Source organism: Aplidium turbinatum, chromosome 7, assembly GCF_918807975.1.
Source record: "Aplidium turbinatum chromosome 7, kaAplTurb1.1, whole genome shotgun sequence".
In the NCBI taxonomy this organism is placed as follows: domain Eukaryota; kingdom Metazoa; phylum Chordata; class Ascidiacea; order Aplousobranchia; family Polyclinidae; genus Aplidium; species Aplidium turbinatum.
Window position 1 is genome coordinate 24,015,415 of NC_137478.1, and position 16,518 is coordinate 24,031,932.

The 16,518-nt window shown below is 35.0% G+C and overlaps 1 protein-coding gene across 1 annotated transcript in view; it reads left to right on the forward strand.

Annotated features, from left to right (window-relative positions):
- Nucleotides 1–15,504, forward strand: part of LOC145774630 (kelch-like protein 6) — a 29,273-nt gene extending 13,769 nt beyond the window's left edge. The window contains exons 2-4 of the mRNA XM_082585917.1: nt 7,156–7,314; nt 13,591–13,732; nt 14,077–15,504. Coding sequence (XP_082442043.1) covers nt 7,156–7,314; nt 13,591–13,732; nt 14,077–14,179 — 404 coding nt within the window. The 3' untranslated portion in view covers nt 14,180–15,504. The remainder of the gene's footprint in view (nt 1–7,155; nt 7,315–13,590; nt 13,733–14,076) is intronic.
- The last annotated feature ends 1,014 nt before the right edge of the window (nt 15,505–16,518 follow it).

The following is a 16,518-nucleotide window of genomic DNA, read 5'->3' on the forward strand; positions in this document are numbered from 1 at the left end:
TTCAAAGCTTTTTTTAATAATTTTATGCAAATAAGGTCAAACTTAGCAAACTTAACTTTACATCTTTTCCCGCGCTTTTATAAAGTAAACAGCAAAGATTTTGCTCTCCAGGTCTAAATATATAAATTGGACTCAAGAAAAACTAAGACCTGGAGAATAACTAAATTCGGACAAATTAAGAAAGGAATTTAATTGTGATCATTTCAGTAGCAAAACTTTCGAAATTGAAAAAGAATTCGTAGAAAGAGGTCACTATAAAGAAACCTTGATTTAGGCTAGCTAGAAGCTATCAGTGAATTTGTCAGCCATTCAGTTAGTTGCATTTTCTGAGTTGGATTGCTCAGAGTTAATTGAACTTTGAAGAAAAGTAACAAGAAATCTTTTCGGACGTCTTTATATTTTACCTAACCGTTGTCAACCTTCATTCTCACCCAGAACAAGAGAAAACCCTGTCCAGGCTTGGTGCTGTAACCATTGACTCAGAAAAAGGTTGTTTATGTCTACCAAATCAAATTTCTAAAGGATTAAATCTGGACTGTTCATTGTAGGCCTACTGCATGTTACAACTCTGCTTTTTCTTTAATTTTCTTTTGTTTGGCCAATAGTTTGTATTTCACCACTAACTTTTTATTGCAAATTTCTACTTAAAAACACTAACTTGGTACGTACGGTAGAAGGCTGATGTTTTAACTTCCTTGTTAAACTTTTTTATTATGACGTATTAATAGTGATTTTGTTTCTAAGTTTTTTCTCACACTACTTCGACTTGATTTGCTGTACGTTCTATTTAGTCTTAATTAATTACAAGTCCTTGCATTAAATTGTCTCTTGTCACCCACAGCCTAAGTAATTTCTCAGTTCTGTTATATTGATTATAAGATATAAATGCAGGTGTTGGTGGTTTATTCACTTATTTGTTTTGTTGTACAATCATTCCGTTATCTTTTGTATCCTATATCATTGGTTGTTTATTTGTCTATTGGAAACATTTTCTTTCTTGCAATGTCTGCTGACTACGTAAATTCTTACTCAAAAAACTCCCTCTCTAGCAACAAAACATATTCTCATGACCAGAACACATTTACTACGCCTGCAAATTTTGCCACTGAAAACACGTCAAAAAAAACCATCGTCACCACCTCTGAGTATGCAGACGTTGCTGAAATACGAACAAAACTAAAGCATGGATCAAAAAAAATTTCTCAATATTTCACTTCAACATGGTTAGCTTAATAAAAAACAAATTTAAATTAGAAGAATTAATGACTCAGTTGGATTTTAAACCTAATATAATGTGCATATCGGAAACAAAATTAAAAATGGAAAATCCATTAGTTAATATTGCTGAATACAAATTCATACAAGCTGATTCTCCAACCACTGCTGGTGGCGTTGGAATGTACCTTAATAACTCAATCATTTACTCTGAAAGACAAGATCTACAATTTATAATCGAAGACTGTGAAAACATGTGGATAGAGCTGTCTGATTCCAATTCTAAAAAAATTATTATAGGCGTTGTATACAGACATCCATCTTACAGAAATTATGAAGTTTTCTTGGATAAATTCAGTGATACTTTACACATGATTCAAAAAGAACGTTGTGACTTCTTCGTTTTGGGTGATTTCAACATTGATTTAGCCAAATCTAATAAAGAATCCAGAATTTCTTCTTATTTGCAAGCTGTAACTGCTTTGGGATGCTCAAACTTGATTAATGTGCCTACCAGAATTACCGAAAGTTCGTCAACATTACTTGATCACATTTATACTAATAACAGTGAAAGTGCACAAACTAATGTATTGACTTATGATATATCTGATCACTTACCAACATTTTTATTAATCAAAACTGTACCACGCAAAATGAAAAAACGTCCGTATTTGACAAGAAAAATTGAAGAAAATAAAATTGATGCTTTTTTGAGTGAACTTTCAGATCAACTTGAAAACCTAAAACTAACCACAAGCTATAAAAATATTAACGACAGCACTAATAAATTGATACTTATTTTGCAAACATTAATCAACTCTCATTTCCCATTAAAAAAACTCAGTAGGAAAAAGTCTGGATTGTACAACAAGCCATGGATCACAAAAGGAATTCTGGTTTCAATCAAACACCAAAATAAATTATTCAAACTTTGTTACAAAAAAAATTGTCCTGAAAAAGTATCTTTTTACAAGAAGTATAGAAACAAATTAACTCACATTAAACAAATGTCAAAACAAAACTACTTCAAACAACGCTTCAATGAATCGAGACACAACTCATCAAAAACATGGAAATCTATCAATGAACTTCTTCAAAGAAAGAAAGCTAAAACGAATACTCTTCCCAATGAACTTATTGCAGAAAACATTTCATACAAAAAACATGAACAAATATGCAACCAACTTAACTACCACTTTACACATATTGGCGAAAAATTAACTTCACACTTAAAGCAAAAGTCAAACTTTGATTCATTCATGGGGCCTGCTTTAAAACAAACATGTGCGGTATATGAAACTGATGAAAATGAAGTCGAATGCCTAATAAACAAACTAGATGTTAAAAAATCGGATGGACCAGATGACATCTCTTCTCGAATGTTAAAGTTATCAAAAAGTATTATTGCACTTCATTTAACTAAACTTTTTAATGCATGCTTGAAACAAGGAATATTTCCTGACGCTCTAAAAATTGCAAAAGTTATTCCTATTTTCAAGAAAAACGCAAAAGCAGATCCAACTAATTACCGTCCTATTTCCTTGCTTTCAAATATCAGCAAACTTTTAGAAAAAATTATTTACAAACGCTTGATGAGCTTTCTTGACAAATTCAACGTGATTAATGATCAACAATTTGGATTTAGGGAAGGTCATTCTACAACGTTAGCATTAAGTAATCTTCATGAAAGACTAATTGAACTCAAAGAAAAACATCATTACGTTTACCTGTTATTTCTTGATTTAGCAAAAGCGTTTGACACCGTTAACCACCAAATACTTCTAAAAAAGCTGGAGTTTTATGGCCTGAGAGGTTTAATGGGAGGCCTTATAAAATCTTACTTACACAACCGCCAACAATATGTTTCTGCTGATGGCTTCAAATCAAAGCATGAAAATATCACATGTGGTGTTCCTCAAGGATCTATACTTGGACCATTGCTTTTTCTGCTTTACATAAATGATTTGCCTCTGATAACAACTTTCGATTTTCAGCTATTTGCTGATGACACTGTTTTTTTTACTTCAGCAACATCTATTTTGCAATTGCAGCAAAACACTGAAATTGAGATGCAGCGTATCACTGATTGGTTCAATGCAAACAAATTATGTATCAACTACTCCAAGACATTTTACATGTTACTTGAACGAAAAGGAGGGTCAACTTCAAAACTAAATGTAGTCTTAAACAACACAAAAATTCAAAAAACAAACAACATCAAATATCTTGGCATATTTCTTGATGACAAACTGAGTTGGAATTATCACATTGAAGATCTATCTGGGAGATTGGCAAAAATATCTGGAATATTTTATAAAATTAGAAACTACACAAACAAACAAAGCATGTTAACGCTGTACTATGCTCTTGCACGCTCAATAATACAATATGGCATTTTATGCTGGGGTTCAAGCACACAAAAACTGCTCAAGAAAATTTCGACAATGCAAAATCGAATCATTCGCACAATAACCTTTAGCAACAGAAGAGCAAAACTTTCACTACTGTACCAAGATCTTGACATACTTCCCATCACTAACTTGCATCAATTAGAAATTTCTAAATTTGTCTTTAAATTTAAAAATATGCTATTGCCAAGCTACTTTGAACCTTACTTTAAGGAAATTACTGAAGTACATTGCCATGGCACGAGAGCTTCTCAAAAAAATAACTTTCACTTACGTAGTGTCAGCTCAAGAAAAGGCCAAGGCAGTTTGAAATTCTTAGGCCCAAAAATATGGAATGATTTACCTTCAGAAGTAGTAGGGGCTACGAGTATAAAAACTTTCACAAAAAAATGTAAAATTTATTATATGAAAAAACTTTGTCTGTGACTGTTTTTATTGCCACAACATTGACGAGTGTTATCGCAAATTTTTCAAATTGAACATTGTTGATACTACGTAGACCTAGGCCTACTACTCACAAACTGGTGCTAATTACTATTTATTAACGGCTGTCATCTTATTAACTGTATTCAAGTCGGCCTATAAACTGACTGATTTTGTTAAGGTTTAAAGTTATATACTATGATTAGGCCTACTTTTAGTGTTTCTGTTTCATCTTTTATGCTAGCAGTTAGAAGTTGTTGTTTATGCATAGTTTTTTGTTTTTTTTTCTCATAACTTACTACTTTTGTAGGGCATTTTTTGATATTTGAATAAAATCACAGGAATTCACTTGACTGTCGCAGCAGTAAACAACTTTTTGTTTTCATCTTTTACGGAACTTAAGCTTATCCTGTTTTAACGCATATCTTGGTTTCAACGTAATGCCGGTGTTTGACATTTGTCACATTAAAAACACGGGAATCAGCTGACTCGATGACTAATATAGTCTTTCGCTGCTTCCTGTCTGTTGTAGATTCTAGTTATGGTGCTATTTTATTTGCATTGTCTATATTTTGTACCGTATACTTTTCTCGCAACAGACAAAATAAAAGGTTTCTCTCTCTCTCTCTCTCTGATCTAATTCCTTGCTAATACCAAAACAGTTCTTTTTGCAACACCAAAGTATCGGCAAAATATCGGCATCGACCTAAAGAAGTGATATCGGTATCGGCGATAATATTGGTATCGTTGCATCTCTTCGAATCAAAAGTATTTGTCTTAACTTTTTTGAATTAAACTTTTTGTGAAGGAATTCGTTCGTTTTGACCAAACAAAGTTTGTTTCAAGCAGTCCTAGTGCAATAGTGCATGCGTATGAAGAGTAATGAGCAACATGGAAAACACACAAAAAGTATACCATGCATCTTACATTCTGTGTATCCAACTCACTACAACGTAATGCGACATGAGACCAAACAAAGTCTGTTTCAAGCAGCCCGAGTGCATGCACATGAAAAGTAAGGAGCAACATGGAAAACACACAAAAAGTTGAAACCAACACAAAACTTTTTCGTTTATACCATGCATCGTATATTCTGTGTATCCAACTCACTACAACGTAATGAGACATGACATCGAAGCTACATTCGCAAAATAATGATCTTCCAGTGCAACACACTGTTTGTAGTGAAAAAAATCGTTAGAGTAAAACCCAAGAAATGAAATAGATGCAAAATGTTTGCACGTTTGTTCATCCGGAAATTAACTTTTCAGTGCTTTTGTTAACATTATCCACTTTGCACCAAATGTTGGTTCCGTTCTTTTGTTGATTTCTTTTTTCAATAAAATTAAAATAATTTGTGATCTTAGCGTCCCAAACAAATCTTGAAACTTTTATAAAATTCATGTCTTACATATCGGATGCAGCAATTGTTATTTCTAAATTTTGTATTGAATTATTTGAGCTTATCAGGGTTGTGGAGTCGGAAGGTTTGTGAGGTATCTGGAGTCGGAACCGGTGGAAAAAGCACGATTCCGACTCTGGCTTGATATAAAACGAGGAATAATAGCACGTTTGTTGGTTGTGTTTTGTTTATGTCTCCGATTGTTTCAATTTTCTGTTTTAAGTTCATTTCTTTGTCTCAATGATTGTTCTTTTGCCTTAGTGGTAGGTACAGTAGCTTATGTTTGCTCGAAATGACGTTTTTTTACAATGAAAACGAAATTCTCAGCCATTTAATTTTAAATTCAGTTAAGACAAACTCTTTTGCGTCAAATTAAAGTAAGTGAAGTATTTTTGAAATGTTTTCGTGTCGGACACTTTTATGCTTGAGCATATGTAGTCACTCTCTTACAAGTTTTATGTATCTTTATATCAAATTAAATAATGATTTTTGGTAGTTAAGTGACGATATACCAAGAACATCATTAAACCGATCACTCTTCTCACAATGTAGCTTTGAATTTGAAAAAAGTGCCGGTTTTGAACGTTAGATTGGACTTAGCCGCACAGTTAGAAATCAAGAATTTGTAAATTTTCGTTCGACTCCATAGCTTTGATTTTCATCGAATCGATTTTTATGCAAAAATAACTCAGTCCTAACTCAGTCCTCAGTTGCAATTCGGTGGTGGTATCCACGTTTTTCCTCGTTATTTCAGGAAAACTTTCGCAAGTGCTGTAGCCTATTATAGCACACAATCACTAATTATTGGTGGTTGGTCAATTCTTGGTCGTTGGTTTGAATCTTCATCCTCGGCTTACTCAGTCTGAGAATGCAGATTCAAACCAACAGTAGTTGTTTTTCAATCTCAGTGGCGAACCCTTTTTATGCAATGAAGTAGTGTGCCTGCCTCTGCACACTAGTGTGTATGAATGTGTAGTTAGATTTACTGTGATGGGGTGGTGGCTGACTAGATGACTGCTTATGGTCTTTCGCTACCATCCTGATTGCGCCATAATCTAACCAACAGTTGTACAATGCATTGTTTTGACAATTACATTTTACTCTGATTATTTGTTAATATATGGCGCTGTTAAAACAAAATAAATTGAATTGACTTGACCTAGATTGGTTCATTGAGTTATTTTTGTTTAATGTATGTAATGATGTTCGCCAGTTTTCATCATGGGAACGGCAACATACGCATGCAAATGCTGTCACTGACAATTGCCGAGTTTGACATTTTGTCGAGGTTGCCATATTTGTGTTGTCATGAAATTAATTCTTTGTGTAGGCCTTTGTAGCCTACAATCACACTTGTTGCTTATCAAAAGATGATGAAGTTACAATGCTAACGTAATAATTTTTTTCTTGACTTTTATCAAAACAAATTTCTTTGTTGCACTTTATTTTGGTTTATATTCATGTTTAATAAGAGAAAATATTTTTTCAAATTTAAAAACTTTTGAGAAGTAAATATTTAATGTCAAATTTTTGAGTTCGTAAAATGAACAGGATGTAGTTGCTGGTGTGCAGCACTCCTGTAGTCGTCGGATCTTCCATTATTACTATTGACACAGTTGCAACAATCACTATTTGTTGCATTTTTATATTTAAAATATGAGGATAAAATTGGAATATTATTATTAACAAACCATCAATCTGCAACAGGGTTGATATACGCTGTCGGTGGTTATAATAACGGAGAGGTGCTGAACACACTGGAATGCATGGATCCACGAGAAGGTCGGTGGAGAAGAATTCCGTCCATGAAAGTTGAAAGATTTGGTTTATCTGCAGTTGTTTTGAACGATCAAGTCTATGCAATAGGTAGGATCGGTTGTATTATTATGATATCAACGTTTGTTGCCTTGTTTATATTGATCTGTTTGTAACAACTAGGAGATCTAAAATCAGAAGTTTTGCTGAGTAGCTCAATATAATTAATAGAACATACGCAACTAAGTACCAGGCGAGCATGAGAAAAGCTTTCAAAGCTGATTAATAAAAAAGTTAATGTTAAATTAAATGATTTAATTAACGAGTTTTTTTCTCAACTTTTGAGAATTGACTCATGGCTGCCTAAAGATACGGCCTGATTTGTCATATTTTGCAGAAATTTCCAGATTTTGCCAACATTAGGCAAATGTTCAATTGAATTTTTCTAAATATTATATTTTTACGCTTTCTTTACTGTTTTCCCCATACGATACAATAGGTTTAAACATCCTCAGATGATGAAAAACAAAGACAATTTGATTTCGAAGATTTTAGTCAGACTGTTAATTTTTCAATAACAGTCTGATTGAGCGTTTTTCAACTTACTTTTTCTCATTTGCTACTGCTTCCCCAAGGCAACAAAAAGCTTTTATATCATTAAGAGACCGCAAAATGTAAAAAGGTCTCAGAAAATGTCATTCAAACACTAGCAGTAGCGGTAATTAAAATCTGGAAAATGTGACAAATCAGGCCGCATCTTCAGGTGGCCATGTTTGACTTTATTAACCATTTCATTGGCTTGGTATCTGGATCGTTTGTTTGTACAAGCTTGGGTTCCATGACAAAGGAAATAAGTATCAAAAGTTTTAAAACAAACCAAATCCGGTACTCGCAATCCTCCTTCGTGGCGTTCAGAACAGCGCAGTTTGGAGGAAGTGAACACAAGATTACGTCACAAGACCAGTCCAACGCATTGAGTGTGGCGTGTCCGGCGCTTTGAGAAGTTATGTGAACAAAGGGAGACAAAGCATAGATTGGCGCCACCCTATGCCCAGTGGCTCCGAGAGGGGGGGGAAGTCGGGCCAGTTTCCCCCCTAGCAAAACATTGTAAAGGAAAAACGAGTAGTTTTTTTGTTTTTACACTTTTGAGGGGGGCCTATTTTTAGTACTAAAGTAAAAATGTACCAACTAAATAATCAACAAATTTTCAAATGAAGTGCGTAGTTCCAAGTATTTCTCAATCATTGTAAATGTCACTCTCGATGCTTCTCATCAAGAACAAATCATTTTCGTGTTAAGGTAGGCGATGTTGAACAGCTTCAAGACGTAAAATCTGAAGCTGAAATGATTTCTGTATCACTGAACGGTTTCGATTGTAGCCTATTGATAGTTTCAACTTGAAAACTGGTGCTGTTTTAGCTAAGCGGGAACTATTTTTGCTTGACAACTGAACCTTAACTTCAAAATTTGCGTTGGCCAGGCATAAGATGTTGTATCCAACATAAGTTATCTGGGAAAGTTAAAGGTATCAGTCCAAGCACGATTAAAGAAAGTAAATTCTGTATATTTTTTGTTTATGGATTATCAGCATCATCTCCGTCTGCAGCAGATTGCGCATCAACATGAGTTATTTGCTTCCAAGAGTGGCGATTTTAGCCAGCTCGCCCAGTGTCGTCAAGTTGAGTCCGGTCCATGATTGGATGTTGTCTTGCCATCGTTTTGGTTGTCTGCCACGTTTTCTTTTTCCTTCTACTTTTCCTTCTGTGCAAACTTTGCTGATTCCGAATTGTGATCTTTTAGTGTAGCCAAACAGTTTTAAAACTTTTGATTTTATTATTGCTGCAATTGGATGTAATTTTGTTATAGTTAAAAGATCTTCTGTTTTCGTGTGGTCAAGTAGCCTTTTGTTGGTCATGCTTCTCATGATGTGCTTTTGGAAAGTAGTGAGTTTTTTTATATTTTTTATTAGTTTTTTTGTTTATGGTTGTTGTTGCTTAAATATAGTTGGAATTCATAATGTTGCCTACAGACAGCGTTGTTCAAATGTCTTATCATTTTTGGAATAATTGATTAATTATCTGTAAGCTTGTGGCATCTTTAAAGTTATAGCCCAGTCAGAGGAAAAATTCTGAAAAGTCTAAAGAAAGCTGTCCTATCATCTTGCAAAGAAAATTGACTTCGAGAGGGTAATCAAGGTGTGGTGCAGTCAAACCCAATGCTTTACATTACCATTTTGAAATTGAAGCTCTAAAGACGTTTGTTAAATGCATCAAGTTGGAACCAACAAGAGCTTGATCGGAAGCTGAGTCAATGCTGAAGTAGGCTACAACTAGCAGTTTTAAATTTGTGACTGCTTTGCATTATGTGGATTACGGTCCTAAACAAGATTTACTGATGAATTTAATGAAATTAAAGGAAGATGTAATCTAAGTAAGAGAAAGCTGAAAAGAGTAGGCTACTACTCGCAAGCTAAAGTTGCAGTGGCAATTACAAATTTAAAAGAAAATGATTTTCTTTTCCTGAGGACAGAACGCTTTTATAACTCCACTTAACTAGCTGAATCATTCGAAGGAAATGTATTCTACCGTCCATTGCAAAGGATTCGATAGTTGTTGGAATTGACAAATGTATCAACAAACTCAAACTTATCGTCGATGAGTTTGAAGTTCCATGAAAATTTCATCGTATGTCTGCTGTGCATTTGCGGGCATGTGGACAAATTTAAACCATTTGTAGGCTACAACAATGACATTTTTCAAGACATTTTGGATGAATTGGTACTTTTGACAGAAAGCCACACAGCAAACTTCAGTTGCAAACCAGAACGAACCACCCCATAATCTCTACACAAGAAATCATTGATTGCAACCTTCGAAAGGTTTTTCCAAATAGTTTTGTTATGATTTTTTGTGTGTTCCGGTAGGTATACCTCCAACGGTTCCGCTTTGAGAACATGGTTTTAGCACTTACTGAAATTTGTAAAGAATTGTGTGCGCTCCAGTAGGCCTATGACTCAAAACCGATTAAAAAGCCTAACTATAGGCTGCATGTTGTGCATCAATTCAGACGTCGCAAAATTTTATCATTTGATGCTGTGATCCGTGATTTTGCATTGCAAAAAGTCCAGAATGGGTTGAATTAAATCAAGGATGTTCAAAGTCCGGCCTGCGCGCCAACTCCGGCCCACGAGACGTTTTTGTATGGCCCGCGCCTGTTGTTGTACAATGTGTTATTTTTGGCCTGCAGACACACAAAAATCATATAAATTCAACTTGCAGTTTTCCGAAAAATTATTGTGGCTGTTGGCCCGCGAACACTTATTATGAAATCTGGCTCGCGTGGGAAAAAGTTTGGACACTCCTGAACTAAATGCTTGGTTGAACTATTTTCGTTGCCTGTAGGCTTATTGTGTGTTTACAAAGCTTTCTAGACAAAATAGTTTGCCTCAATGGCATTTTTGCTGCAAGTGTAATCCAGTGATTATTGATGATTTTTACATTGACCGAAGTTCTTTTCATGCTGAGGAAAGCAGGCTAATTTCAGCTTAACACGAACATGCAACGCAAGATACAAACTAGTTGTGTATATTTGCTAAAAAATATTATGGGGCCCATTTTTCGCATTGTTTCCCGACCAGTGCTGATTTCTCTCGGAGGCCCTGCCTATGCCTAACCAGGCACGGGAACAACTTTAACTTGACTCAGTGCTACTCGACCACTGGGTTGTGACCTAAATGTGGATGATCCTTGGATGTCAATGGTCAAACTAACATTGCTCAATTTGACACAAATCTTACAAAGTTCCAAAAATTCAAAACTTTGCAAGTTTTGCTGTTTAGTTTTGCAAAAGTATCAACAAGTTCTGTTGATCATGAGCAGACCTGCTGCATTGCATTAACTTCTCTTCTGTCTTGTAAAGTTTCGAAACAAACCATTGCCAGTATGACGACTGTCATTGTGACGTCACAAGGCTACACGGGTACGTGGCCTTCCATGTTTTGTTAGTTTTTGATCAGCTTGCAACTGTTAAATTTTGTCTTTTAACCTGCTTGATGCAAAAATTCGTGAACAGCTAAATATAAGTTTTTCTTTCTCGAACTTCCAGTTTAGTGATTTACATTGCTGCACCTAATGACAGAGCAGATATTGTCAGATCATTATATGAAAAAAACTTGAACTTAAACATTTCCTTGAATTTATAAAGAATTGGTAGTAACTTCAATAAGAACATACAGTAGTTGCTTTTAAAAACAAAACTTTGATATTAAATTCCAGTAGCCAACTTAAATTTACAACTTAAAGCAAACTGAAATATTCGCTTTGTCGTTGCGAAGTACACAGGAAACTGCTGTGCGTCCACGATTATGAACAGCTTGACGCTTCTAAGATCATTTTCTTCATCTATGAGTGTATCTGAGTTTTGCTTCCAAGTTGAATACTTAATGAATGTATCGGTCCACCAACAAAGATCGACTTTTAACACCAATACATGATTTGCTAGAAGATCGCCATTATCGAAAACATTTCCAGCATAATCGATCTTGCCACATTTTAAATATTCCACTGGTTTGTAAGCTTCACTTTTGGAAACGCAGGCTTGTCCATGGGAATGGGATTCCCACGGGAATCCCATGGGAAATGTCCCATGGGATGGGATGGGATGGGACAGCACGAATTGCATTTCCATGGGACAGTAGCTAGGCATTTTTATTTAAAAATATTTTAGACAGATTGTCAGAAATTCTTCTTGCAAAACTTTAAAATTAATACGATATGTTATGCTTGAATTGCTTTCATAGTTCACTTCACAATCATACAACACTCAAGTCCGAAAGCCATGTGGCCTGGTGTAAGGTGCTGCAGTCTGACAGACAGTTCGAGGTTTTGGTGGTTGTAGACATAAGCAGTGGCGTATCCTGGTTGATTTTCGTAGGCATGCAGTGTAGGGAGGGTTATAGCCAATGTAAGGGGGTACATTTAGTCCTATCTAGTACACATTAGACTTAAATTTCCATAAATTTAATAACATTTATTGAATTGTATTTTTATGGGTATCCCATGGGATGGGATGGGATGGGACGGGACAGGCATGAATTGCTATGGGATGGGACAGAAAAAAATGTCCCATGGACAAGCCTGGGGAAACGGAATGTTGGCAAATAGAAGTTGCTTTAAGTTTTCATCTTGGAGACTGTTTGACAGAAGTTGTTTGTTTATCAACAGTCGGAAAAATCAGCTGAATTCTGCAAATTGTAACAAATCAATAAAACAAGTGAACCAGAATTTATCAGCATACATGTGCAACAAAAACGTTTTATATTTTTGTCAAAACAATGTCTCTGTGGAAAACACTTTAACCAAGATTATAGAAAGAAGTGATGAACGGAATCAGAGAGACTCTTGTAATTCAGTATTTCAAAAACAAAGTTTAGATCAGCATCTTTTGTTTAATATTCTGCTACGCAAATTGGAAATTTTAAATTGGAAATATCATCGACATTGTCAATAATTATACAATATGTTGATTTTTAGAAAACCGCTTGTTGTCACTGCCATCTTGCATTACAAAATGATGAAGAGTCACTTATTTTGTCTATTGTTTCAGCTCCAAATTGTTCATTTGTAACATGAGCATTTTGCCAATATTGAACAATGTAGAAAACTAGTTTTTAATAGCCTGGCATTCTTCGGATGTAAAACTGAGATGACTGACGACAGAAAGAAATGTTATATTTATGTTAAAATAAAACCGACAAGTTTGAAAATGCGGTGCCAAATATTTGTTATAATAAAAAAATAAATGACCAAAATAAGGCAATAAATGCAACCTCAGTTCATTATAGTGAAGGTGTTGAAGCAACATAGTGGATTCTTATTTAGCGCAATCTACATACACTGTAAAGACAACGTTCAGGCAATACACGCTCACGGCATCTCCGGCTGAACAAATGTCAACCCTAGGTGTCACTATAACGCAGATTCAAGATGATTGCGATATCTCACCACTTATGATTCCTAAATGGTTTCATTGCGTGACGTCACTCATTCAGTCTTTGTATAAAATGCAAAAATGTGTTTTTCAAATGACATTTATTTGCTTATTTTGCTACAAATTGCTATGAATGTTCGTCCCTGTGTGATGAAACAAAATTTTTCCATTTTTGCAACTCATTCGAAATCGTTCACTGAAAAAGCCAATGCAGATGCTATGACACTTTGTTCATCATGGGCGATATACTTTGCATGCATTTAGTTTACCTTGAGGTGTAATTTGGTGTAAACCTTGCAATAGAATAAGTTTGCACTGCATAAACGAGACAGCTAAAATTACCAGAATATTTCTACTGCACATTTCGTGAATATTGACTTGGAAACCTTATTTGAATAGGAGGATATTGCAATGGCGATCTATCTTCAGTTGAACGATTCGATCCACGGAAGCAAGCATGGTCCGATGTTGCTGATATGAACGTTGCAAGAAGATACCACGGTTCATGCGTCATAGACGGGAAAGTGTATGTCACTGGAGGGTGAGTGGTTGTTTGTGAACGTCATCAATGCATAGAAAGCATGAATAAGTTGAATTAATGGATTCTACCAACCTGTGAATAGAAACATACGAGATGCTAATAACTTAATATGAGTTCATTACAATTTATTGAAACATAGTTTGGTTGAATCTGTCCATCGCTGATGTAAAATTTCAAGTTTTAGTCCATTTTGTTTTTAATATTTTAACTTTACAATATCCAACTTTTGCAAACGAAGAAGTTGATTTGACTGAAATAATTCAATTATTATCAGTTTTGAACAATGTTTTGTCTTTTAATATTATGCTTCGTGTTCTAATTTTTTATTCGGTGATAATTTACAGAGGAACCGACGCAATAGAAACTTATGATGCAGCGAAGAATGCGTGGGAAGTAGTTGAAAATATTGAAGAAATTAAAGACGCACAATACATTGTTGCAATTTAATTGCGATAAACTAATCGTGTCATTGCATCGATGACGATCGTGACGATGTCAAAATATTTTACTTTCCTTATTATCAGAGCAGACTTATTTGTCTGGTTTTATGTTTTTTGCTTTTTCTTATGTTAAAAACAGCAAATAAACCTATTTTCTATTTTATTGTTGAAACCTCGTTTCATAATATGAAGCTCTTTCATTGTTTTGAAAGAATGAAATTATGTTTTTCAGAAAATCGTTTTCTTTAATTTTCAGCGCTGTGAACAAAGAGCGATGTATATGTGTTTTCAACGTTGTTTTATAGTAGTGCACGTTTTGGTTGATCTCATCACGCATTGTTTTGCTGTTAACCTCTGACCAGCTCTGGTGGAGAGATAGCATGCAAGCGATTCTCTGTTCATCATACTCAACCAACTCGTTAAGAGGTCACAGTCTCCTGAAATAATTAGTGACATATTATTCGACTTGTCTTTGCAAGTGTTATAATCAATACGTTGACTGAATTGTCATTGTTTTGTATTTCAATCGCATTTCCAAGGTTTTATCAAACGAATTAATATACTTGCTGAAGCGCAACCGAAGAAATTGCTCATATGTTATGTAATTTGATCGCTAACAACATTATGTTGTGCGTGTTTTTCAATACAAATGAATCCAGGCAGATATTTCCAACACAAAACCATTCCAGTCAAAATCTTATATTGATCGTCCAGTCATGCTATCTTTATAAGAAGTAGCTCTGAGCTGCTATCCGGAACTTAAGTATCTAGTCGCGGATAGATTGTTGTAGTAGTCACCTTGCGCATTGCGACCACAGCGCTGCCTGACCGTGCTGTAGGATAATGTTCGCCTGCTTAAAACTGTTGTGGTCACTGCACTCAAATTAAATTGTTCTTTGATTCTTTTACTTATAGAAATGTACGTAATACTGTATATAACTAATCGAAATTTGTAGGCTATCTGATATTTCTACTTCTTTTTCATTTATTTTATCATCAGTATAATCAAAGCTTCGAAGATAATGATCAAGTTCAAACCACTTGCACGTTCCAGCACTGGTGTGGTTCACACAAAGTTTTAATTTGAATTATTTGCTTTTTGCTCGATGGTTTACTTTAACGTGAATGTTTGGTGTTGACCTTGCAATAGAACAAGTCTGCACTGTTTAATAGAGATACAGTAGCTATGCAGTTACCATAATATTTATTTGATTCCTGGATATCAGCTTGCAAATCCTTTCCAACAGGAGGATTCGAAGACTCAGCGATACCGTTTTTTTGTCGTATCCAGGTTTACACGCGGTGGTTGAAGATTTAAATGAAGTGGACGGCAAGGTGCAGAACTTTTTCGAGTGTCGTACCAGGGCTTTCACCACTCGGCTATGCTGCCGACATAGGTGAAAGGTTGTCATCAGATGAACGTTTCGATCCACGGAAGCAAGCATGGTCACATGTTGCTGATATGAATGTTGGAAGACGAAACTACAACAACAATGTTTTAAGCAATTTTTTTGCGATTCTGTTAAAACTTATGTTGTGGCAGGCAATATGTAAAATTAAGCGTAGCAGCAAATAGGAACCATGACAAATCCTGAAGCCTAATTTTGCAACGTAATAAGTTACAAACACCGAAGGATTTCAGCAAACGTATTCCAATATGCTAATATATTTTCGAACCTAAGATTGGCACCAATATGCTTGAGCTGTTTTTAATGCCATCTGAACTGCCAGAGGCTTATAAAGCAATTTTTTGTGATATTACATTTTGGGCTAATCAAACTTGAAAATTATACTTCCATACCTTGCACATTTTTGAAGTCGTCACGCCGTCCCTTGGCTTTGCTACTGCTTTTGTGTACGTGGTGTGTTCTCATGAGTTTGTCAGTTCAACCGATTGGTTTTCTTTGATATGTCCATTTCGTTTCGAGCCAAAAGTATTTGTCTTAATTTTGTTTTGAATTAAACTTTTTTATGAAGACTTGCGTTTCGTTTTGACCAGACAAAGTTTGTTTCAAGCAGCCCTAGTGCATGCATATGAAGAGTAATGAGCGACATGGAAAACACACAAAAAGTTGGAATCAACTCAAAACTTTTCAGTTTATACCATGCATCTTATATTCTATGAATCCAACTCACTACAACTTAATGAGACAAGGACGAGAAACCACATAAACAAATGGTCTTGCAGTGCAACCATTGTAGGATAATGTCAAAAATTGTAAAAGCAAAACTCAAGAAAAATAAAAACGAATTACTTGCAAAACATTTGCACGCTTGTTAAACTGTTGAATGACTTATCAATGTTTTTTGTTAACATTGCCGCTTTGCCCCACCTTACAATTCGAA